The following is a 26,344-nucleotide window of genomic DNA, read 5'->3' as shown; positions in this document are numbered from 1 at the left end:
TTGATGTAGCCGTTGGACCAAGATCCTGTGAATCGATTCACTCATCTGTAGTGGCGAGATTTTAAAGAAGAAGTGGCTTATAAATGGAGAAACAAATTTCACTGCTACGATATATTGCAATTTTTTTTTGTATTTTCTTATTGATTTATGCAAAGTTTGTTGAAAGCTTTACGTTAACTACTATGATAAGTTGTACAAAGTGGTAATATGACGCTTCTAAAAAAAATAACTTTCAAACCCTACATTGTGTAAGGCCCCCTTCACACGTCCGTCTTTCCAGTATGTGTGGTGTCATTTTTCAAATGTACCGGAGACACGTACACACACTGTGTTTTCACCATGTTTTTCAGGTTTCCAATTTTGGACTGTGTAGGATTCCGTGGCCTACGTCGGACCTCCATGGGATTTTTTTTTTTTGTTATAAATTGCTGAATCAGGAAAAGTTTGTGAGAGTGTTTATTTTAATAAAGAAATGTTTGCCTTTTTTTTACTGGTTAAGTAATGCAGGTGTCTGATAGACACCTCTCCATTACTAACTCCAGGGTTTGAGGTCAGTTGTGTTTTCTGACAATTCACAACTGACATCAACCCCAAATCCCATTACCCCGACTGCCACTGCACCAGGGCAATCGGGAAGAGCGAAGGTGAAGCGCCAAAACTGGCACAGATGTGCCACTTCTGGGGCGGCTGTGGGCTGGTATTTTTAGGCTGGGAAGGGCCCAATAACTATGGAACTTCCCAGCCTGATAATATCAGCTCACTGCTGTCTGCTTTACCTTTGCTGGTTATCAAAAATGGGGGGGCACGTCATTTTTATTTATCTACTGTATTTATTAGGTTAATACATGTACAATAAGCTACATAGGTAAGGAACTTATCCATCTATCCACTTATCTACAGTGGGGCAAAAAAGTATTTAGTCAGTCAGCAATAGTGCAAGTTCCACCACTTAAAAAGATGAGAGGCGTCTGTAATTTACATCATAGGTAGACCTCAACTATGGGAGACAAACTGAGAAAAAAAAATCCAGAAAATCACATTGTCTGTTTTTTTTTCATTTTATTTGCATATTATGGTGGAAAATAAGTATTTGGTCAGAAACAAGCAATCAAGATTTCTGGCTCTCACAGACCTGTAACTTCTTCTTTAAGAGTCTCCTCTTTCCTCCACTCATTACCTGTAGTAATGGCACCTGTTTAAACTTGTTATCAGTATAAAAAGACACCTGTGCACACCCTCAAACAGTCTGGCTCCAAACTCCACTATGGTGAAGACCAAAGAGCTGTCAAAGGACACCAGAAACAAAATTGTAGCCCTGCACCAGGCTGGGAAGACTGAATCTGCAATAGCCAACCAGCTTGGAGTGAAGAAATCAACTGTGGGAGCAATAATTAGAAAATGGAAGACATACAAGACCACTAATAATCTCCCTCGATCTGGTGGTCCACGCAAAATCCCACCCCGTGGGGTCAGAATGATCACAAGAACGGTGAGCAAAAATCCCAGAACCACGCGGGGGGACCTAGTGAATGAACTGCAGAGAGCTGGGACCAATGTAACAAGGCCTACCATAAGTAACACACTACGCCACCATGGACTCAGATCCTGCAGTGCCAGACGTGTCCCACTGCTTAAGCCTGTACATGTCCAGGCCCGTCTGAAGTTTGCTAGAGAGCATTTGGATGATCCAGAGGAGTTTTGGGAGAATGTCCTATGGTCTGATGAAACCAAACTGGAACTGTTTGGTAGAAACACAACTTGTCGTGTTTGGAGGAAAAAGAATACTGAGTTGCATCCATCAAACACCATACCTACTGTAAAGCATGGTGGTGGAAACATCATGCTTTGGGGCTGTTTCTCTGCAAAGGGGCCAGGACGACTGATCCGGGTACATGAAAGAATGAATGGGGCCATGTATCGTGAGATTTTGAGTGCAAACCTCCTTCCATCAGCAAGGGCATTGATGATGAAACGTGGCTGGGTCTTTCAACATGACAATGATCCAAAGCACACCGCCAGGGCAACGAAGGAGTGGCTTCGTAAGAAGCATTTCAAGGTCCTGGAGTGGCCTAGCCAGTCTCCAGATCTCAACCCTATAGAAAACCTTTGGAGGGAGTTGAAAGTCCGTGTTGCCAAGCGAAAAGCCAAAAACATCACTGCTCTAGAGGAGATCTGCATGGAGGAATGGGCCAACATACCAACAACAGTGTGTGGCAACCTTGTGAAGACTTACAGAAAACGTTTGACCTCTGTCATTGCCAACAAAGGATATATCACAAAGTATTGAGATGAAATTTTGTTTCTGACCAAATACTTATTTTCCACCATAATATGCAAATAAAATGAAAAAAAAAACTGACAATGTGATTTTCTGGATTTTTTTTTCTCAGTTTGTCTCCCATAGTTGAGGTCTACCTATGATGTAAATTATAGACGCCTCTCATCTTTTTAAGTGGTGGAACTTGCACTATTGCTGACTGACTAAATACTTTTTTGCCCCACTGTATCTACCCCATATCCATCCATCTATCTACCCCATATCCATCCATCTATCTACCCCATATCAATCTACTACATATCTGTCTACCCCATATCTACCTGAACATCTTTAACACCAAAACAAATGTAATTTATATTCTGCATTCTATTCCTGTACGTGTCACACAGACAACACACGGATGATGCACACGTACACACGGATGGCACAAGAATGCCCCATGGATGTGTAAGGGTCGGCCAGGACCGTAGTCATGGCCGAGGACTCTGGGGCAACGGTGTCCTGGCCACCCCTCACATAGACATGACAGCTTTCTATCAGCATACCTGCAGTTCCATTCTTTTCACTATCAGGGCTTTCTCTAGGTTGCTGTATACTTTTTCCAGGCGTTGTGATACAAACGGAAACACGGTCCAGCTCAACTTTAACAGCTTTACTCATTTTTGTACATCCATTTTCTTTACAGCGGTTACCTCAGATTCCACAGTGCACAATTCTGTCACATTCCCTAGCTTTTCACAGTCTTCTGTCTAAACCTACCCGGGAAGTCCCGTCCTGTTCAGCATCCTCCGGTCCAGCTCTACCATTTTTGGGAGTTCCTCTGTCTGTTTCGCCCCAGACAAAAGGGCGTCTGTCTACGTAGCAAGCTGCTTCAAAATGAGCGATCTGTGCTGTCGTACCACAGCCAACTGTCTCACTACCATCTGTAGTGTAGTCATCTGCACTGCTATGTTCTGCGCTGCTGTGATCTGTGCGGCTGTGTTCTGCAGTGTTGTCATTTGTGGCCCTCAGGCCCTGAATGGCTGGGCCACTGTCTTTAATGATACGGAGCTGACTGCCCTGCAGGGCGCTCCCGCCCAACTCATTCAAATGTCAGCTTAACGGCCGTTAGCTCCTCTTACTTTAACTACTTACAGACTTAGTATGCGCTCCACCCCCATCTAGTGGCCTAACTTGGGTACTACGTTTTCCTTACAACTATAACAGTAGTTATACGTAGCATTAATATAAATATACAATACACTTTTATCCCTTAAGGTAATACACAGAATAGTGTAGCAGTACCTATGTGACACACACGTAATGGTAATACTCATGAACGTGTAGCAGTACCAGTAAAATACGAGAAAGAGATAAGATAGAACAATAGTATTTCCATTCCCTTACAGATGACCCGCACAAGTATGTCACACGGACATGCGACACTGATAACACCAGCACTGATCCTTCCAGTACCAGTAAAATCAGGACGTGTGATGAAGGCCTAACATGGTGTCCGGCAGAAGCAATACATGGAGATACACAATGTAAAGTTCTCAATGACCTACAGGCTCCCTTGCACATGTCTCTGTGATTATAACTAAAGCATGGCCGCTGTTCTAATTTATTTTAGTAACATATAAAAGATTAATGCTTCAAATTGAAATATTGACGTGGCAAATTTAATCTCAATTTGTCCTTCAAGCTAATTTTATTTAATTCACAGAAGTAATGTTTAAAGCCATTTTTTAATAAACTTGAAATGAACCACATTATACAAAAAAAAAAACAAAAAAAAAAAACTAGCCATTGAAAGCCTCAGGCCAAACGCTTACACGGAGAAAAACAAAAAACGCAATAAGAAAGTATTGATTTGGATAGAGAACAAACATGGAAATCAGGCTTTTATTGAAGCTGGCACTGCCTCTGACTAATAATCCAATAAAACACTGCGGAGATAAAAGTTGTCAGGATTTAGTCTAAACCATTACAAATGGCTATAAATTAGCAGCCGCCGACTGATTTCATGAAGTCATATCATAAAGCAACATAAAAATGAAATAGACTTTATTGGATGTTTTTATAAACTATGACATAATAGCACAGTACCTGCGAGTATCGCGCTGGTAGTGAAAAATACATAGTTAATTGGCACCACTTCAGTTGCATTGTAAAGCTGCATTGCCTGATTTAAAAACCTAAAAACAGAAAAAAAAAAGCACATACAAGAAAAACAAGTGAGAATAATGCAGTAGACGTTTTAATAAAGATTTACCAGCATCATAAATATTTATATAGAGAATGGTGTTCAGCAGGACCTAGAATTACTTCATAGTGCGCTCAGGAAGCCAAATTAAATAAATAACTACCCCTCCTGGATCAAAAACGAGAGGAAAAGGCAGACACAATGCAAAATTAATCCCTGAAAAATGTACTTGCAATGAACGAGACAAACGGTGGTAATTAAATTTCATTTTCCGCACTTATTTTCAGTTATGGTTCAGTTATTGTTCAAGAAAACAGACAATAACCCAAGTAGAAAAATAAGCAATGTGCCACGCTCTTATCTCTGGCAACAGGAGTCCAAGACCCTGATACTTGATTAAAGCAAAACAATATAGAAAAGACTCTTTACCGAACAGTTAAAGCACCACTCGGGAATTACCGTATATATTTCACCGCCGGAGTGTTACCACTAATGTCTATTCCCTGCCTCTAGTAACATACGGTACTTAACCGCCGCCGTCTTCTCTTCTTTCCGGTGCCACTTCGGTCCTGTTCCACCATCTTTTGACCGCAGCTCCTGACTGACCGGAAGCCTCATCGTGGCTCTCGTAGACTTAGGACTAGTGATGAGCGAGTATATTCGTTACTCTGATTTTTCCGAGCATGCTCGGGTGGTCTCTGAGTAATTTGGCGTGCTCGGACATTTAGTTTTTGTCTTCTCAGCTGCATGATCACCCGAGCAACGAATATACTCGCTCATCACTACTTAGGACTCATTCACATGTCCGATTTTTGCATACGAGTTAAATCTGTGGTTTTCACGGCAACATTCGTACCTATGATATTCTATTGAGCTGTACCCATCTGATTACAGATGACACCCATACCACACTCTGGTCATACTCTGATCAGAACAATCATTTTTTTTTTTCTTAAGTGGAAAAATCAGACCTGTGAATGAGCCCCACTGAGAAGTGAACTCCTGCTCATTCAGCAAACACTGTGGCGATCCGGTAGGTGACAGACTGCACAAGTCGACCAGAACGGTGCCGAAAACTGAAGAAGACCAGGGCTTTGGAGTATGCTACTGCACGCCAAGAACTGACATTAGTGATACTACTGGGCAGTTAAATAATATAAAAAAAAAAAAACGTTGTATGTCATAAAAAAACCCTAATTCAGTACCTTATCCCCATGACGAGAGGAAATTAAAGGACGTTACAAGCTTGATGTCTGCAGCTCCTTGGTATATTGTGCCCTATAATAACATTTTCCTACTGCTCTGACAGTTTAGTGCTGTCACAGGGAAATGTGATGATTCCCAAAGTTTGTGCTCTGTATTTCAGGCCTCCATGAGAAGACAGGTAAGGGAGATGCCTAGGGTACTTAGTATTCGGGGGACAATGAAGACATCCTATATAAATAACATGGGACAGATTGCATTAAAGGACTAACTATTAATTGTTTTTGCTCTAGCTTGATTAACCTCCTCCCAATTGGGAGATTTTCTGCTTTTGAGTTTTTCGTTTTTAACCTCTTCTTCCAAGAGCCATAACTTTTTTATTTTTCTGTCGACATAGCCGTATGAGGGCTTGTTATTGTGGGATGAGGTGTAGTTCTGAATATCACTGTTCTGTTTACTATTCAATGCACTGGAAACAAAAATTCCAAGTTTCCTGGTAAGGGCACAGTTTTTCTGCCGAGATCAATGTCGGAGGAGGTTTGGACTCTGCAGTTATGGAGTCAGCAGAGAATTGGTGACATTTCTACCCTCTGCTCCTCAGCACTCGGTGACCCCACTCTGTAACTTTATGGGGTCCCCACTTCGTGGCTGAGTTTCTGCACTTATTTACACTTTCCAGTAATATCGCAGGTGATGAGGGAATAATTTGGAGGAAAGAAAATGTCATGAACGAAAATGTTACTCTTGTGGTTCCTATTACAGGACAGCGCTGATACCGTGAGTTTTTTTACCATTGCAAGAGGCCGGCTGTTATACAAAGGTGACAAAGGGACTGAACAAGAAACCTGAACTTAAAGGGGTATTCCCATCTCCAACATCCTATCCTAATATGTAGAAGGTGTAATATTAATAATATTATAAAATACCTCCAATCAGAAATGTAGTATAGTTCTTCAGATTTGCTATGTCGCTTACCTTATATAGGGCACTGAGGTAGCTTAGGTATCCAGGGTAATGTAAGGAGATAGACTGGACCTCGGGTACCTGCATGCCGGGTTCGGAACTAGAAGGGCTGCATACTCTGTTCCCGGGGGGAAGCCTGAGTGGGGCGGACCTCCCTCTGCGAGAAGCCTGAGAGAGACAGAGTTTCCTGCTGACAGGAAGAGGCGGAAAGAGCCAGAAAAGGCCGCACAGCAGCCGGCAGATAAAAGGAGAAAGTGCACCAAAAGAGTCTGGTGCCGGCGCAGAACAGTGCAGAGGGCAGCGCACAGAGCGGTGAGCAGTGCGCTCTGCTTCCCCCATCAGAGTGTCCCGGTATGGCGACGGGCCATATAGAAGGAGCCCCTGTCGCCTGCAAAACAGAGCCATGCCAGCAGAGCAGAGCTCTATCAGCAGGGAGAGCCGTGTCAGCAGTGAGAGCTGTACGGAACAGAGCCGTGCACCCAAAGCAGAGCTGAGCCGGGTGTCGCAGCAAACCAAGAGAGGGGTTCTCCAGCCGGGAGTACCAGCGCCAGGCAGAACAGCGTCGCCCGCCGCCAGCAGTGGGGAACAGGGAGAGCGGTACATGCGGTGTGTGTCCAGTGACAGCCAGAGAGGACCAGGTACCGTACACGAACTGACCTTGCGTACCACACATGCGCTGCCTAAGACAAACCACACAGGACTGACACTCGTACCCTGACGTGGACACAGAATAGATGTCCTGACCTTTGTGACCTACAGTTAAGGAGCTGCGTTGGGCTCGTACCGGTCTGTGGCCCGTGCCTTTAATAGCCACAGCAGTATATGGACAAGGGGCAGTGGAAGGTTCCAGAAACCGATCACTGTTACGAGAAGACGGGGTATTATCGCCTACCTGACCCCACTAGAGAGGACACCGCGCCAGGTGTTGTGGCGCAATTGAGTTTTCAGTAAGAGCTGCAGTTTAAGGACTACCTTACATCTATGCTAACGAACTGCCACCTTCTGAACCTTTGTTATATCCTTTGCCTTTAATGTGTGGCGCCCCTGAGGGTTCAGTCGCCACAGAGGTACTGCACCTCCTCCTGAGGTGTGGTGCCCCACCATTCAGGTAAGGTGGAGACCCCTGACCACGCTCCAACACCTGCATCCCACACAACATAGTAATGTAGCAAAGCACCCTTTGGTGGCTCCCTGCTTGGAACATGAAGCGTGCTGGGAGGCGGGTGAAGTTTAGTCTGCACTAAAAGAGCAGGAAGAGTGTTGGAATTAGTCAGTTTGTCACAGGAGTCTGACGAGGTCAGTCTGTGAAAGGAGATCCCCGGAGTGGCATGGATGAAGGAAGTGCAGCAGCTGACCTCAGTGACCTGGGACCGCTGGCACAGGAAAGGAGCATTAATAGAAAGCCTGACTCTCCATAAGAAGGGAAAGATTAGTACGGAACGTGAGGAGAAGAAGAGGACCAAGGATTAGGGTAAGAAGAGAACCCTTCCTAAGTTCTAAGCGCAAGGCTGGGGTCCGGTCCCTGAGGTTGTATGGATACTAATGGTCCTGCAGCAGACACCGGAGGAATAGAAGTTGCCACCACTTTATTCCCACACCAGACTTGGGGGCACAACAGCAACAAACATCTGACAGGAGGAACTCCAGTGTAACTCAGTACTGTGAGTACTTCACTAAAGGCGCTAAGAGTGAGACGGTCAGAAAAGGCACATATGTTGGCGGAGTGTTGGAAAGGAGTACTTCATCTTGCCTGGAAGTTGGCTGAGCTCCTGACCCGGAGGACACGGCACGGATGCGGGCTCTGGTGCCACAACAGACTGTGAGTAAAGCTTTGGAACTACATGCCCCGGTGTTCTCCACTTATTCCTGCGTCAACCTGCCCAGCACTGCTACATCCCCTGCGCCCGACACTACATCATTTAAGTGTCACTTCACCTACTCTGCCCTGGGACTACAGCCCTGCCTGTGGAGGGCTATAACATCATTGCTGCACCATACCATCTGTCCCAGAGGATCTGTCTGCAGCATCAGCTCAACATCTTCATTGCCGAACACCACAGGTGGCGTCACAACTCATTCATTCATAAACTCTAATCATCATAAGCACACTGAACATTCCCCCCCCTTTTCATTGGGCGCCCAGGGCCACGGACCGGGTCCCAGGTGCCGTGACATCTCCCTTTGAAGCTCATCGGGCCTGGTACCGAGTACCCCACAGCCCTGGGAGGGCGACCCAAATGTACCGTTTGTCTCCCCTGACTATCCCTTTATCTCCTGACTGTTTAACTATTAATCTTCCTGCGTGGAGTACTCTCCTGTAAATAAATCTGTTTACCCTTGCTCTGCCTGCGTCCCATCACTGCATCCCACGTTTCTGCTCGTACTCTTACACTTGGCGTAGTCGGCAGGATGCAGTCTATGGGTGCAAAGGTGGCAGACCAAGCGGTTGGGAGTGCTCCAAGGGCCAGTATGCCGCTGGGGACAATTTTGAGTAATCTCCCCAAGTTTACAGGGAGCAACGTTTTTGTTATGGAGCTGGACTGATCGGGTAAGGGGAATGATGAGGATGTATCCCATGACTCCTGTGTTAGCAGTGGAGGTTGCCCTGATGGCTCTAGACGCAAAGGCCAGAGATTCTGTCATGCTACGACCTCCTCAGGAGCGAGACACCTTTGACAAAGTACTGAACATACTAGAAGAGACGCATGGAGACCCCACGGACGTAGGAGAGTTATGCACGCGCTTATTTAGGTGTATTCAAAGAAAGGGGAGACTGTGACGCAGTATATGAATACGTTACAGGAGCTAAACACTACAATTCTTAAGAAAGATGGCAAAGGCATAGGACCCCCCGACATAGTGTTGCGAGACCAGTTAATGACGGGCCTGAGAGATGTGCAGCTTGGACGGGCTTTGCGTGAGCGCCTGCGAGCTAATCTGAGCATGACTCTTGCGGAAATTGGGGCAGAGGCGCGCATAGGTGAACAGGAGCAGGGGGTTGCAGCCGTGACAGGGATAGTCCGGTGTTGTGGATTACCCACCCCGAACGAGGAAGAGCCGAAGTTGTCCTGTGAATTGCACCAGGGAATGAGGAGAATTTGGGAAGAAATTGAAGGCCTGAAAGAAACCCTTGCTGCTGTCCTGGAGTACAGAGTCCTACCCCAAGGTAATTTGCGGCTAAAGGTGGAAGACATCAGAGGGGAGGTGCAGAGCATCAGAAGCACCAGAGCAGTTGTCCCAATATTTGCTCCCAGTTTGTGGAAAGAAGATCGAAAGGAAAGGAGATATTCCTCTCGGAGAGTTCGACGATCCAGACTGAGGCGCCCACCAGACAGGCCCAGAAGCGGGTGTTGGACGTGTGAAAGAATGGGACACCTGGCCAGAAGTTGCCCCACTCGAGTCAGACGACTGAGAATGTTCGTTCATCCTTCCGATGATCCTGTCAATTGGAGAAAACGTCGTCCCTGGGAAAAGTGTAACGGCGAGAAGAAAGCGGCGGCACTCAGTCAGACAGAGCCACGACGACAGACGCCGAGAAGAGATGGCGAAGGCGTTGTCTGTCCGCGGTGAGATGTCTGCATTGGTCAGGTGCGTGGAAGTGAGTCTGGTGACACTACAGACTGGACCCAAAGGTGTTGTCCATGAAAACCAACCTGAACGGGACTAAGAGGTGTCTAACCGAATGGTCCACCAAAGCCTGTTGTGTCCCTGCCTGTTACGGGAACACATAGGAAGGGAACAAGTGTCAAATGTTCCCAGTACACCCACTTCCACGATTCCGGTTTGTGAAGAGAAAGAACCACTGCCTTCGCTCTCTGAAGTGAAAAATTCGCTGCCCAACAGCCCCGGAGATCTTGACCGGTTGGAAGACGTGAAGCAGCTGGGTGAAGCAGTGAGTGTGGCTGAAAAGCAATGTGGAGTGATGCCCGCAGAGCCCAACGCAGATCACGAAGTGTCCGGCCTGCATGATCTTAATTCATTCGATTCCAGTTCTGACGGGAGTGCGCCTGTCAAAGAGAGGGGGGTGCTGTGGAGAAGAGGTGCCAGTTCTAAGTCCACAAACTGAGGAACCCGAGCAAGAAGTCCCTAAGGCTTCCACTGATGATAAAGAAAAAGGCGAACCGACTGCTCACACGTCTGCTGGCAGCAAAGCTAAGAAGAAGAAAAGGAAGAAGACGACAATGGTTGCCATTGAAGAAGAGGGAAAGCCTCTCGACCTGTCATCTGCTGGGCCAGAAAAGGAACAGGCCACAGAGATTGCTGCTCCAGGGGACCTGGGTGAGCCCCCGTCCACCCAAAGTTTGGAGTATCTTTGACCAGCCTTACTGGAAGAAGATGGAGCCAGAGAGGGAGGAGGTGTTGCAAAAATTGTGGGCATCTGTCGGCCCTCAGAAGACTGTATTGGAGTATGACGAAGCCTTGCCAGTGGAATGGCGAGTTAAAAGAGAGGGAGAGTGTAAGGAGATAGATCAGACCTCGGGTACCTGCATGCTGGGTCCGGAACTAGAAGGGCTGCATACTCTGTTCCCGGGGGGGGAAGCCTGAGTGGGGTGGACCCTCCCTCTGCTGCATGAGAGTAGCCTGAGTCAGAGTTTCCTGCTGACAGGAGGGGGCGGGGAGAGCCAGAAAAAAAGGCACGCAGCAGCCGGCAGATAAAAGGAGAAAGCGCGCTAAAAGAGTCAGTCTGGTGCCATCGCAGAACAGTGCAGAGGGCAGCGTGCAGAGCCGTGAGCAGCGCGCTCTGCTTCCCTCATCAGAGTGTCCTGGTGTGGCGACGGGCCATATAGAAGGAGCCCCCGTCGCCTGCAGAGCAGAGCCGTGCCAGCAGAGCTGTGTCGTGTCAGCAGTGAGAGCCGTGGGGGATTGGCTGAGTAAAAAACCTGACTGGTATTAGTAACTATTGCCTCTTTTTCTTTACAGAGTCCACACAGTTTTACATATACACAGCTGCCATTTTTTTTCATTTATTCCCCACAACTATTATATTTGGGTCGATCTCTCATCTCACGTTTGTACAGTTGATATGAAACGCTCATTACGGACAGATGTTCAGCCCTTTGAAGTTGAGCTCCCGTTTTTTTTTTTTAATCAGCGCATTTATTTTACTTGCTGTCCAGTAAATAATCTTATTTTTACTTCTAAAGTGCAAATAATAGAAGATGACATTTCTAAGTACAATTAAGGATGAAACCGCCCTGAAGTCCACTAATGAAGATTAATTATACCGGTTTCTCAGTCCAGGTTTTAACTATTATTTCTCAGGAAGACACCGGTGAGCACAAATCCCGCCACGTCCCGCTGTGTTGTGCACAGACAGACGATTCAGTCATTAAGATTCTCTTAGAGAAGGACCTGTCTGGTCAAACAGACAAATGAGGGCTGTCATGCAGAAGAATACCTTTGGAGCTAAATGCGGCATTACTTACTTGACCTGAAAGACACATGATGCGACCATTGTAACTACCATGACGTAGAAGATGGCGTAAGTGAGCTGCATATCCCCCTTCAAGGTCATCGTAATCATACCCGCTACAGCTTTCACGGAAATCACTGCTGCCGAAGCTGAGAAGGAAAGAGACAGAAGGCGTGTGAGGAAGCCAGACATTATTTATACCATTAATAGCAGGGAGATGTTAATACTTTCAACATACAGATGTAGCAGAGCTAGATTTGCCATAGAACTGAATTCCTTGTGTATCAGGTGACCAAATAAATCTATATTCCCACATAATTTCCACTATATCAAGCCTGAGGGGATGTACGATTCTTGGACATGGTGATCTGAACTCACAGCTGAAAAACTCTTTCCAGAGTTAATAACTGTGAATAATGAAACTAAAAAATATTAAGGAGCATTTTTCCATATAAAATAAAAGCCTTTTCTTAATTTATTCTTTTTGGATTCCTTTATCCCTTTCATGTCCAGGCGATTTTTACGTTGTGTTCTTTTTTGTTACTCATTTTAGTTTTTTTTATTCCTCTTCTTCCGAGAGCCAAAACAAATTTTGCTTTCTGTGAACCTAACCATATTAGGGGTTGTTTTTTTTAATGGAGGACGAGATGTAGTTCCAAATTTACCACAGGCAGGTAGTCCCCAGGGTACGGTCGAAGTGGGGGGAAAAAATGCAAAAAACGAGTACTCACCTGACTGATCTGGCTGCCCCGCTGCTCGTAATCCTGTTTTCTTCATTCCACCATTGCGGGCCATATCTCCAAGATTTCAGGCTGCGCGTAGGCCCTTGGAAGTTACTGCGCATCATGGTGGAAAGAAGAGGACAAGACAAAGAGCAGCGGGGTGCGCTGAAGAGGTGAATATTAGTTTTTTTATTATTTTTTTTTTAACCAAGACTCACCTTGCTATCTTATCCTCCTCTTTCTGTAGTTGGGTACGCTGCATCACCGGCTTTTCACCTTAGATGAGGACTTCCGGCCGCAACCAGGCTGGAGATTACTGTGCGTCATAAGGTTGCAATGACAACGCAACCTTATGACTTGCAGTGGGCTGCAGCCTGGACGTGGACGCGAAGATACAGCATAAAAAAGAGGACTGGACGGCAGTAAGAAAAGTTAGTGGTGAAGGGTTTTTATTTTGTTTTGTTTTTTTTGCATTTGACGTTGTAACTCAGGGTCGTACATAAGTCGAATGATGTTTGCAAGTCGAGGACTGCCTGTAATGTACTGAAAAACAGGAAAAAATATAAAATGGAGTCAAATGGTGAAAAATATGCAGTTCTACCATTGTTCTTTTGGGTTTTGCTTGTATGGTGGTGTGTGGTAAAAATGACCTGGCAACATGATTCTTAAGGTCAATATGATTTCGGCGATACCAAACTTGTATAGTATGTTTTTAATATCGTAGTGGTTAGAAGAAAAAAAAACGCTTTGGAAATTGGTAAAAAAAACATTTTTGATTTGTGAATTAAAGGGAACCTATCATGTCCCAAAACACAACTAACTTACAGAAAAAGTGATAATCTGCAGGACTATTGGGTACTACAGCTTGGCTGCAGAAAGGAAATTTACCTTATTCTTCCCGGCAGCCTCCAGCTTTCAGTCATGGAGGTGCAGCCGGCTTTCAGTCATCGCTCAGTACATAGTGATAAGTGCCTGTAACCATGCCATAGCACTGACTGACAGCCGGCTCAGCAGCACAGTACCTGTGCTGAACCGGATGTCAATCAGTACCTGTGGTGTGCTTACAGCCACCACTCACTATGGGCTGAGCGGTGACTGAAAGGGGACCGGTTGCGCCTCTCTGACAGTCGAAGGCTACCGGGAGTTGGGCTTTCAGTGCATGGCAGCCTGTCTTCAGAACACTATTATCTTGCAGATTATTAGCATTTTGTGACCTGACAGGTTTCCTTTAATTTACGTAAAACAACAATGTATAAAACCAAGCTTTGTCATATGTTAATGATAAACATAAAACCACCATTAGAACAGATTTTCTAAGAGTTTGATCTAAGCAGACAGTAATGAGAAGGGAGAAGATGATGCACAGGTCTTGATGTCATCAGAAAACGATGAACACTCACCCAACAGAGCTACCAGAAGTAGCAAAACCACAATATGATTCACTCCCTTCATCTTGTACACGTAGAGCAGGACACAAAATGCTACCACTTCAAGGAGCTAGAACAGAGATCATAAATAATACACAATGTTATGACCAGATGTAGCAATTTCCAGTATGTAGAAATCTCTCCTAAACTAGTTGACCCTACATCAAGTCTCGCCTAAACACCACTCCTTTACCACGTATGATATACAGTATATAATGCACATCTTCCATCTTTTAGCTCCTGCTGGACACAGAGGGATTATCACATGGGGATTGGAAAATTTTTAGGTGGTGTGCAGACGTCGCATTTTGCATTGTTTTTCCCGAGTGGATTTGCCTCAAAACCAGAAAGGTTTCCTGATTTCAGTGAATGAGATTCCTCAAATCTCATGCACAGGTTGCTTATTTGTGCCTTACAGATTTGGTACAGATTGAAATCTGCAGCATGTCAATTCTTTCCGGTTTTTTTTTCATCCTTTGACTTCAATGTCAGTCAACAATGCTATAAAAACGCAGGTTTAAAAATGATCGCAGATTTGCTGAGCATTTGATATGTTTTTCTAGCATTTTTAGACACCAGTGAACGCTATAGAGATAGATAATAAATATCTATAGAGATAGATAATAGATATAGCTAGACATATAGACAGAGTGACAGACATATAGATATATAATTGCACATCACCCGACAGATTATAAAATTGCACCCTGTGGTGCTTATTGGACAGCTTTTTATGATGAAATAAATAAATGGAAAAATGACGTGGAGTCCCCCACCATTTTTTTTGCAACCAGCAAGGGTAAAACAGACAGCTAAGAGCTGATATTATCAGGCTGGGAAGGTCCCTGTTTATTGGACCCTTCCCAGCCTAAAAATACCAGCTCACAGCCGTCCCAGAAGTGGTGCATCACATTAGATGCACAAATTCTAGTGCTTCACTTTCGCTCTTCCCGATTGCCCTGGTGCAGTGGCAATCGGGGTAATGGCACATGGGGTTGATGTCAGCTCTGAATTGTCCAAAAAAACAGCTGACATTAAAATGTGGGGGCGTGTGTTATGATTGGGTCACCGAGGAGGAGAGCAAGACCAAGCTAAGCCACAGAAAACCAGAGAGGTTGGTAACTAAGCGGATTGCAGACCACTGATCCTATCCACACAACTAGCAGTAGCCGTGTAGCGTACCTATGATGATCCTAGACGCCTCGACACAGCCGGAGAGCTAAATAAGCCTAAAGCAAGAAAGGGGAAATCTAAACTGCCCCAGAGCAGACCCGAAAGGAATAGATAGCCCCCAAACATATATTGTCGGTGAGACAAGATGAAAACACAAACGCAGGTAGGAAAATAGACTGAGCAAACGATGGGGCCCACATAACTAGACAGGACAGGAAAGGAAAGACACTGTCTGCAATCACACAAAAAACCCTGCAAAAAATGTCCAACACGTCTGATAGAAAAAAACCTGAAGTCGCACAACTTCGCCCATATATCAGCACCCTGGTATATTCTGAAAGCAGAGCAAAAAGAGGCCAATTAATAAGGGACAAAACAAACTGGCACAAGCAGTAACATATGGATGGAGATTCAGCACAGCCCCAGCCGAGGCTGGCTGACCACACAAAACTGAAATAGACAAAACCAGATCAAATGTGAACAATAGCAAAAGAACACTTAGCTTGAGCATGCAGGGACTGAGCTGGAAACTAAGACCTCAGGAGGCAGGAAAAAATCACCAGCAGGGATAGAGGTAGTCGGCTGTCTTAAATCCAGTCAGAAACTCCAGATCTCCAATCGTCCTCCTCATTGTCAGGTGGCAAGCCTCAGTTAATCAGATCAGCTCCATTACCTCCAGTAACAACCAGAGGAAGCCCAGAAAGAGAACTCGTGACCCCTCTATCAATATAACCAGCTCCACTACCTTCACTAGTAACCAGAGGTAGGCCAAAAAGCGAATTCACAACAGGCGTGTGTAATTCAATAAAAAAATTTGTGTGTTTTTTTTCTTTCATTATTGGGTTAGTAATGGGGGTGTCCGAAAGACTCCTCTCCATTAGTAACATCAGGGCTTGATGTCAACTGTGTTTTTGGACACTACACAGCTGACATCAACTCCAAAGCCAATTACCCTCATTGTCAATGCACAAGAGCAATCGGGAAGAGCCAAGATAAAGTGCCAGAATTGGCGCATCTAATGTGATGTGCTACTTGTTGGGCGGCTGCAGACTGGAATTTTTAGGTTGGGTGAGCCCAATAAACAGGGACTGTCCCAGCCTGATAATATCAGCTCTCAGCTGTCTGCTTTACGTTTGCTGGTTTCAAAAAATGGAGAAATACTCTACACAATTTTTTTCATTTATGTAATCATAAATATATTAATATATCTTCAGGGTGCAATTTTATAGTATGTCGGGAGGGGAATTATATGTCTGTCTGTCTATATATCCTTCTATACTTATTATCTATTGTGACAGAGTCACTGGCTTTGTAGAGGAAGGGAGATACGTGTCACTGCGCATGCAGTGATCAGTGATGTGAAACCGGAGTGGTTTTGCGTTTTAAGCACACTAGGTGCTGAGAAGCTGTGTACAGAATTTAATGGGCTGTTTTTTTGCGCAAACCCGCAGGGCGGGTGGGAGGGTGCTCACCATACCCCTTTTCCCTGCAGGACCGGAAGGGGTTTGAGGACCTGCAGTGATGTCGCAATCACGTGACCAGCCCACGTGATGACATACCTGGACCTGTGGTTCAGTTGGGGTGGTGCTGTGAGGAGAAGCTGTACTTCCCACAGAAGTGAGGACTGAGAGTACTTTTCCCTAACAGTGTGCGGGAGGACCCCACACTAAGGAGGACTGAACTGTCCGCTATCGTTTTTGTTTTGCTTTCCTGTCGTGCCTGGAGGGCTGTGTTTTACATGCACATGTTCCTGAGTCTACCTGAAGGCTTCTACCAAGCATGACAACTTCTCACACGTTTTGGTTCGAGTGTGGGCAAAGATCCAGGAACCCGGATAGAGGCTGCGGACGACGTCCTGGGTGATATCCGCCATCCAGCATGAGACGTCCGGCAACATGGAGGAGCTGGTGAAACATCTCGTGCAGGCACAGCAACACCACCAGCTGGATAGTCGCATGCACAGCTAGCACAACAAGAAACGAATAAGCTGTTGATACAGCAGCTTCAACAATCTCAACAGAAGGAGCGACAGCAGCAGGAGGCGCTAACGCAACAAATGGAGCTCCTCGCAGAGGTGCTTCGGGTAAGGCGAGCTATGCAGAAAATGACCCCTGGGGATGATGTGGAAGCCTTCCTGACAGTTTTTGAGTGAGTGGCTGAATGGGAGAGACTTCCGCCGGAGCAGTGGGCAGAGGTACTGGCAACACATCTGACGGAGCCCCAGAAGGCATATTATGACTTAGCCCTCCAGGATGCCAAGGAGTATGAGAAGTTAAAGACTGATATACTGGCACACCTGGGGGAGACAATGTCAGTAAGGGCTAACGAGTCCACCGTTAGTCATATGCTGGCGATAAACCACCCCGCTCACAGATATTCGACTTGCTACAGCAAGAAGATCGTTGGGTACAGCTGGGACCAAGCTGCTTAGAAAGGATCCCTCAAACCAGGGATTCAAGCTTGAGGAGGCTAATTTTTATATTCCAGGTGCCTTCTGGGAAAAGGGAAGAGTCTCCCTCAGCAAGACAATCGTTGGGTACAGCCAGGACCAGCTGCTTGGAAAGCATCGCCAAACCAGGGATTGAAACTTGAGGAGGCCAATTTGTACATTCCAGGTGCCTTCTGGGAAAAGCGAAGAGTCTCCCTCAGCAAGAAGATCATTGGGAACAGCCGGGACCAGCTGCTTGGAAAGCATCGCCAAACCAGGGATTGAAGCTTGAGGGGGCCAACTTGCATATTCCAGGTGACTTCTGGGAAAATCGAAGTCTCCCTCAGCAAGAAGATCATTGGGTACTGGGACCAGCTGCCTGGAAAAAAATCGCCAAACCACGAGCCTTACGGCACGTGAATTTTTGCCTCTAGGACATTATTGCAAGAAAGCTTGGTTGATTGAGTAGATTACACAAGAAGGAAAAAAAAACAACAGATTACACAAGAAGGTTACACACAGTAGATTACACAAAAAGGAAGACACAGTCAGCAGGATCTAGGAGCATGGCAGATGTGACAACCTACATGGTGAGCTGCACCATGTGCTACATGTTCACAGATCAACCAGAAGAAGAATCCAACTTCACCTGCCAGAAGTGTAGACTACTGGCCCTTTTAGAAAAAAAGGTACGGGGTCTGGAAGACAGAATTGCAACATTGAAACTCATCAAAGAAAATGAAGACTTCCTAGACAGAACAGAAGCATATCTACTAGTCACAAAAGGTGAAGAAAGTGTCAGAGAACCTCCAAAAGCAGACGAGTGGAAGCATGTGACCAAAAGAAGCAAGAAGACCATGGCAACATCACCAACCACACAACCTTGTGGAGGACGAAGATGGCACACCTAAGGATGAGGCACTACCAGCAAGCAAATAAAAGGGCACACAGTAATACCCAGAAGTGACAACAAAAAGTACAACCAAGAAGCGAAGAAGAGTGGTAGTGGTGGGAGACTCACTACTGAGAGGCACAGAAGCAGCCATCTGCAGACCGGACATAACCGCAAGAGAAGTATACTGTCTCCCAGGTGCGAAGATCCAGGATGTGACCGATAGGATACCAAAGCTCATCAGTTCCAAGGACGTCCACTCATTTCTTCTGATACATGTTGGCACCAATGACACGGCAAGAAAGGACCTACCGACAATCTGCAAGGACTTTGATGAGTTGGGGAAGTAAAGGAAATGGATGCACAGGTAGTTTTTTCTTCTATCCTTCCAGTAGACGGGCATGGTACCAGGAGATGGAACAGGATCCTTGATGCGAACAACTGGCTAAGATGATGGTGCAAACAAGAAGAATTCAGATTCCTGACCACGGTGTGAATTACCTGTACAATGCACTCCTCGCCAGAGACGGACTACATCTCAACAAACCTGGGAAACACACATTCGCCAGAAGACTCGCTTCACTCATCAGGAGGGCGATAAACTAGAAGAGGGGACGGGAAAAAAAAACGTTAGACACGAACATGAAGCCTGAAAATATACTGATGAAGGATATGAGGTGTGGCAAAAAAGACCCAAGACAACATAGTACGAACAGAGGTAAGAATTTCAAAAACAATCCACAGGGAGGAGATTGGAACAAAACAAAATAATCTAAAACTGCATGCTCGCAAATGCCAGAAGCCTGACAAACAAGATGGAAGAACTAGAAGCAGAAATATCTACAGGTAACTATGACATAGTGGGAATAACCGAGACATGGTTAGATGAAAGCTATGACTGGGCAGTTAACTTTCAGGGTTACAGTCTGCTTAGAAAGGATTGTAAAAATCAGAGAGGAGGAGGGGTTTGTCTTTATGTAAAGTCTTGTCTAAAGTCATTTAAGGTAGGATATTAGCGAAGGGAATGAGGATGTCGAGTCCATATGGGTCGAAATACAGGGAGGGAAAAATAGTAACAAAATTCTTATTGGGGTCTGTTACAAACCCCCAAATATAACAGAAATCATGGAAAGTCTACTACTAAGGTAGATAGATGAAGCTGCAACCCATAATGAGGTCCTTGTTATGGGGGACTTTAACTACCTGGATATTAACTGGGAAACAGAAACCTGCGAAACCCATAAAGGCAACAGGTTTCTGCTAATTCACATCCCCAAGTTTCTCCACAACTTCATACGAGCCTTGCCACTTGGCCAAGAACTTGCTCTCCACCATTGGTATGAGTACTAGCATGCGGTTGATATAGTGAAACCAATATTTTATTCACCATGTCATGATTAAGGGTGCCAGTCCACCAGAAATGCGTTGATATCGCATTTCCATCTTGAATTATGCTGATGCTTTTATCCTCAACTTGTCACTTTGCATAGTGAATAAAATATTGGTTTCACTATATCGTTGAGTTGGATATTTTCCTTTTCGTATTACTGCACGTCTAACACATCGGATCCGTGCTCCGATCACCAAGACGCCTGTAAAGGTGAGCTGGACTTTTTCTGCTTTATACTGGCAGATTCCCATGTCAAAGAGAAGACGGCTTTCTCGACGCCGGATGGCTGTTTCCATTACATGATGTGTATGCCATTTGGTCTGCAGCGGGCCCCCCGCTACCTTCCAGAGGGCGATGGATCGGATTTTGGCGCCACATAGGAAGTATACAGCCGATTACTTGGATGACATTGTCATCTTCAGCCATGACTGGAGTTCGCATTTTCCAAAAGTACAGGCGGTCGTTGATGCCTTGAGGAAAGCGAGGTTTACAATAAACCCGAAGAAATGTGTTATCGGAAAGTAGGAGGCCAGGTACTTGGGCAGGTACTTGGGCTACATCGTCGAGTAATCAAGCCCCAATGGACTAAGAAAGAGGCATTTCAGGAGTGGCCGCAACTGCTGTCTAAGTAGCAAGTGAGGGCTTTTCTTGGGATTGTGGGGTATTACCGGCAGTTTATTCCCAACTTCTCCATGATTGCCGAACCGTTAACGGACCTCTTCGGCAGAACCAGGCTGACTGTGGTAAAAATGGCTCCTGATACAGAGCGGGCATTTCAGGAACTCAAGCGGGCTCTGTATAGGCATCCGGTTCTAGTCGCACCAGACTTTAAGAAGGAGTTCGTGTTACAGACCGATGCTTCAGAGGCTGGATTAGGAGCGGTACTATTACAAGAAATAAATGGAGAAGAGCATCCCGTCCTGTATCTGAGCCAAAAACGCTTTTCTTGCGAGAAGAATTATGCAATTGTCGAGAAGGAGTGCTTGGCCATAAAGTGGGCAGTAGATAGACTAAAGTACTACCTTCTAGGCCTTAGATTCAAATCGGTGTCTGACCATGCTCCGCTGAGATGGTTGAGTGAGAAAAAGGGTAAGAACACTAGGATAACTAGGTGGTTATTAGCTCTTCTCGTTTCGTGTCGAACACATAACTGGGAAGTTGCATGGCAACGCGGATGCCCTCTCCCGAATTCTCTGTCTGGTGTTTGATGGTGCCAAAACCCCCAGCTTTGGGTAGAGGGGGGTGAATATGTGACAGTTACTGGCTTTGTAGAGGAAGGAAGGTACGTGTCACTATGCATGCAGCGATCAGTGATGTGAAACCGGAGTGATTTTGTGTTTCCAGCACACTAGGTGCGGAGAAACTGTGTACAGAATTCAATGGGCCGGTTTTATGTGAGCATCCGCAGTGCGGGTGGGAGGGTGCTCACTGTACCCCTTTTCTGTGCAGGACCTGCAGGTGTATGAGGAACTGCAGTGATGTTATGATCACGTGACCAGCCCATGTGATGATATACCTAGACCTGAGGTTCAGTCGGGATGGTGCTGTGGGGAGAAGCTGTACTTCCCAGAGAAGTGAGGACTAAGAGTACTTTTCCATAACAGTGTGTTGGAGGACCCCATACCAAAAAGGACTGAACTGTACGCTATCATTTTTGTTTTGCTTTCCTGTCGTGCCCGGAGGGCTGTGTTTTGTTTTCAACACCGAGGTTTATGCTGCATATAATAAATCCACTGGTGTTTTTTACGTGCACATGTTCTTGAGTCTACCTGAAGGCTTCTCAGAGCGTGACAACCCCTCACACTATATATTTCTCTGTTATCTATCTCTATAGCTTTGATTGCTGTCCAAAATTGCTAGCAAAATGCAGGTGGAAAAAATGCATGTAAAAACGCATCAAAATGTGCGTTTTTGCAGCTACATTTTACCTGCCAAGAGATGCAGAAGTGGTGCAGAAATTTCTGTCTGAATCCAAATACGCAATGTGTGCACATACACTAAAGAAATTTTATGAAAAGAAATACCATGGAATTTTGTGTCCATTTGTAGGACTGTAAAAAAAAAAAAAGCGATCAAAGGATATTACAGATTCCAAATATGTATGTATAAAGGAAGTTGTATATGCAACTGTGTCTGATGACAAAGGCAATTTTCCTTATTTTTCTACAGCATGTAGTCAATATAAGCTTTACGCTTTTCAATCCTGTATACACATGGCCGCCTTAATCCAGATATGGCACATGATGTAAAATAATAATTGTGTTCTTTTACTTTGGATATGGAGACATAATGGCCTTCATGGGATCAATTTTCCATGTTTTTGCAAATCGTTACTTTTGTACATGGAACATTTTCCAATAATGAACCCTGTACATTGGCATGCAGTAGTTGGAGCATAAGAAATGATAAGTGCAAAACCAATTTCTTAACTTGTTTTTAGTACATTAGAGAATTTTTTCCCCTATTTCTGAGCTGTACGGATATTCTAACACCTCACTAATGATGTCCCCAGATAGCTAGTCAGCTCATCCTACAGCAAAGTCTCTGCATATCATTGATTCCAGTAAATCCCAATCATTACACAACTGTTCTGATGAATGACCTCATACAACTATCAATTCAATTTTTTTTTTTTATTTTCTGGGGTATAGTGCAAAAGATGAAAAAACAAAACCCATTGGTCTATGAAATGAGATTTTATTATTATTATTGCTAAACTGAAATGTTCCCAACATTGCAAAGAAGAAAAAATAAAGCTGTTTATTTTTTTATATGCTTAAAGGGGTGATTTGAAACGAATATTGATTTTAATCCTAAATCTCTATATATTTCTTGTAATAATCTAATAATTTTCTAATACACGGTACTTTAATTAAAAAGTCCCTCTCTATTCTAACTGCCTAATTTTTTTTTTACCTACATTTGTTTGGATGACGTTTTGTTTCAGAATTCCCAATGCATGCTAAGATACTCAAACAAGATGTCATCAGGAGACACAGGCTGCGGTCACCGTTGCAGCCTTTGTCTCCATCCTGAAATGAAGTGTCATCAGTGAAGTCCATTTCAGGAGTTGGGCTAGTCCCTGCTCTACTGAGCATGTGTTGATTGTCAATTCCGAGGTATGCTCCGTATGAGCTCTCTGGTCACTGTGCAATATACTTTTTAACGCATAGTGACAGTGCGCTCGCTAATAAGAACTTACGAGCTGGCAAGAGAGCGCACTGTCAGGGTTCATTGTAAGGAAAGAATGCAGTGAGCAAAAACCAGCACCACCCCCAAAAGAGATGTCTGTCCCCTGAAAACATCCTGTTTGAGTATCACAGAATTTACTGAAGATGCTTAGACGAAAACGAAGTAGGTAAAAAAAATAAAGCACTTAGATTGAAGAGGGAATGGCAGGGACTTTTTAATTGTATTAGAAAAATGATTACGGTAGATTATTACAATTAATAGATAGCCATTTAAGATTAAAATCAGTATTAGTTTCAAACCATCCCTTCAATGGCGCTGTCTTAAAGGTAATAGGCCACAAAATCTGAGAGCAGCCTCATGTAGAGGAAGAGACAGCTATTTCTGGGATGAGTCACTTACTGGGCTTCTTCCCGTAGTTTTGATAAAATCACTGTTTTATCAGTAGGAGATTATCACTAGAAGACTAGTAAACCTGCTGCCATGTAGTCCTCTATATTCATGAGATCTGTGTAACCCCAGCTCCAAACACTGTGCATATGTAGAAAGCTGTCAGAAAAAAAAAAAAAAGATATCAGTCATGTGGGCGGGGTTATACAGAGCTCAACATTTAGAAAACTAGTAGTTCTGCAGAAGATAAAAGTGTGATTTTCTAAAAAGAAAAAAAAAAATGCAGCAAGAAGCTTATTAAGTCATGCTACAATGAAATCAGGGTCTCTGCCTTTATATAATGCTGTTCTCAGATAGGTAAGGGAAACAAAAGCCTGGCAACAGGTTCCATTTAATTAACTACTGGGCATAATGATGCAAAAAAAAGTCCAGCTCAAAGACCAAGTAAAGAGTCACTAATGAAGATTGTTACTCACTTTGTCTGATCTGGTACGTTTAAGACTTAGGGTATGTGTACATGGAATTTTAATGAGCGGGTTTGCGACAAAAAGAAAACACTTGAAAAATGGCTTAAAAAATAAAAAAGTAAAACAAGAAAACTTGAAAGATTCTTCGTAATTTTTTTCTAAATGTAAAATAATTTTGCTTTTCAATTGTTCAGTGTTTTTCTTCCTGCTTCAGGTTATTAAAAAACACCTGTTGGGAAAAAAAATGCATGTTGTTTCTAAAAAGCGGCTCCTGATGTAAACTGCTCCAAACTATCCATTGTTATATCAAAATGCTGCCAACATAAAAAAGGTCAAAACCCCTCCTCCAAAAACTCCCCAGAGAAGGAGTTTTCTGAACGCGATTCCCACACGAAATACTCATTTTTTGAGAAGGCCTCAAAAAAGCTCTGTCTGTACTTGGCCTTTCATATCCACTCATTCTTAGAAATGGTGACACAACACTAAAACGATCAGAGGGGTATCAGAATGGATTCCATTTTTCCTGAGATGTGGAGAATACAAAAATAAAAACAGTTCTCTATCTTCTACATTCATCTGTGAAAATCGGACCACGCTCAGATGTTATCTCAGTGCAGTCCAATTTTTTTCACGGACCCACAGACTGGAATGGCTGAGTGCAATCTGATTTCTGGAGGCAAATCGTCCATGCTGCAATTTTTTCGCTTGGTCCAATGAAAAAAAAAAATTTGACATGTGCACGGCACCACAGTGGTCCGAGTGTGATCTGAATTTTTGATGGCTTGCGCTTGATCAGAAACTACGGTCGTCTGCACAAACGCTTTAGTTGAGAATTGAGCCGGCAAAAACGCAAAAAAAAAAAAACTTTTTTCTTAGGACTCATACATAAAAACTTGTAAATTTAAATCATACTGTTCCCTCAGCAAACCGAGCAGATTTAGGTCTCAAAAAATAAAACACACTAGAACTAAACAAAGAATTGACAAAATTCTATCCCCAACAGTAGAAATTAAATTTCACACTAAAGATACTGCAGGTATCTTCACAGAGTACTACTCTAATTTATATAACTTAGACTCAGATCCCACCATTTATCCTCCAAGCGAAGAATCTATTAACAAATTTCTCTCACAAATCAATCTCTTGTAATTAAAACAATCTGATCTGGAGTCCATAAATCTTCCCTTTACCTCTGAAGAAGTTCTATTAACAATACAAAAATTAAAATCCATGAAATCTCCTGGCCCTGACGGTTTCAATAATGACCATTACAAAAACTTTGGCGCACTACTAGCCCAGCATCTTACAGAGATCTTTAATTTGGCATCAGCTCAGGGATCCTTTCCGTGCGAAATGCTGGAAGCTAATATTTTGATCCATAAAACTAAGGGAGATCCGACTCATGTAAAAAAATTACAGACCAATCTCTTTAATCAATTCTGATATTAAAATTTATGTGAAGATCTCGGCAGGTAGACTAGAGGCTTTGCTTCCTGGTCTAATTAATAATGATCAGTTAGGCTTTGTTGTAAGTCGCCAATCAACTGATGGAACCAGGAGATTCCCGAACATCAGAAATAAAATCAACTCCTCAAATATTCCATCCATCCTCCTGGCCCTGGATGCAGAAAAAGCATTCGCTAGGATTAACTGGACCTATCTGAGGCTCTCACTTGCCAAATTCGGATTTTATAATCAGAGTTTAACTTCTATTTTTGCACTCTACTCTTCCCCAACAGCTAAGCTTTAACCACCTCTCGAACGCCATTAAAATATCCAGTGGCACTAGACAGGGTTGCCCCTTCTCCACTTTACTGTTTGTCTTGGCAATTGAAACTTTAGCTCAATCTATTAGGGTCAATCCCTCTATTAAGGGGTGTTGGAATATGTTTGGTGCAACAACTCCATTCCTGTCTGTGTGTTTAGTTACTAGATTTGTATTCTGTTTATAAAGTAAAAAAAAAAGCTCCCAGAGGCTCACACGGGGAGAGCATGTGACTGTATTTCCTGTTTTCCTGTGTCTGTGTATAAGAGAAGCAACCTGCTGTAGTAGAGACACACAAATGATTTATTTCTGATCTATTAAGCTTATCATATATTGTTCCTGTTTGTTACTGAATAAAGAAGCTCTGTTGTCACATGCTTGGAGAGTATCCTGAATAATCCGCTGCCAACAGGTTATGAGCCCAGAGTGACAGAGAACCACAAAGTAACACAGCAACAG

General features: G+C 44.1%; 1 protein-coding gene across 2 annotated transcripts in view; it reads right to left on the bottom strand.

The window, feature by feature from the left end:
• NIPAL2 (NIPA like domain containing 2) overlaps window positions 1-26,344 on the bottom strand; it is a 220,127-nt gene that overhangs the window by 38,878 nt on the left and 154,905 nt on the right. For both annotated transcript variants that reach the window (XM_073550473.1, XM_073550474.1), the window contains 3 exons: window positions 14,165-14,261; window positions 12,056-12,191; window positions 4,367-4,455 (listed from right to left, as the gene is read on the bottom strand). In XM_073550473.1, the coding sequence (XP_073406574.1) occupies window positions 4,367-4,455; window positions 12,056-12,191; window positions 14,165-14,261 (322 nt within the window). The remainder of the gene's footprint in view (window positions 1-4,366; window positions 4,456-12,055; window positions 12,192-14,164; window positions 14,262-26,344) is intronic.

This window comes from Dendrobates tinctorius, unplaced genomic scaffold (genome assembly GCF_039654945.1).
Source record: "Dendrobates tinctorius isolate UK_male_01 unplaced genomic scaffold, ASM3965494v1 ptg000165l, whole genome shotgun sequence".
NCBI lineage: Eukaryota > Metazoa > Chordata > Amphibia > Anura > Dendrobatidae > Dendrobates > Dendrobates tinctorius.
This window is presented reverse-complemented; position numbering and strand designations above follow the sequence as displayed.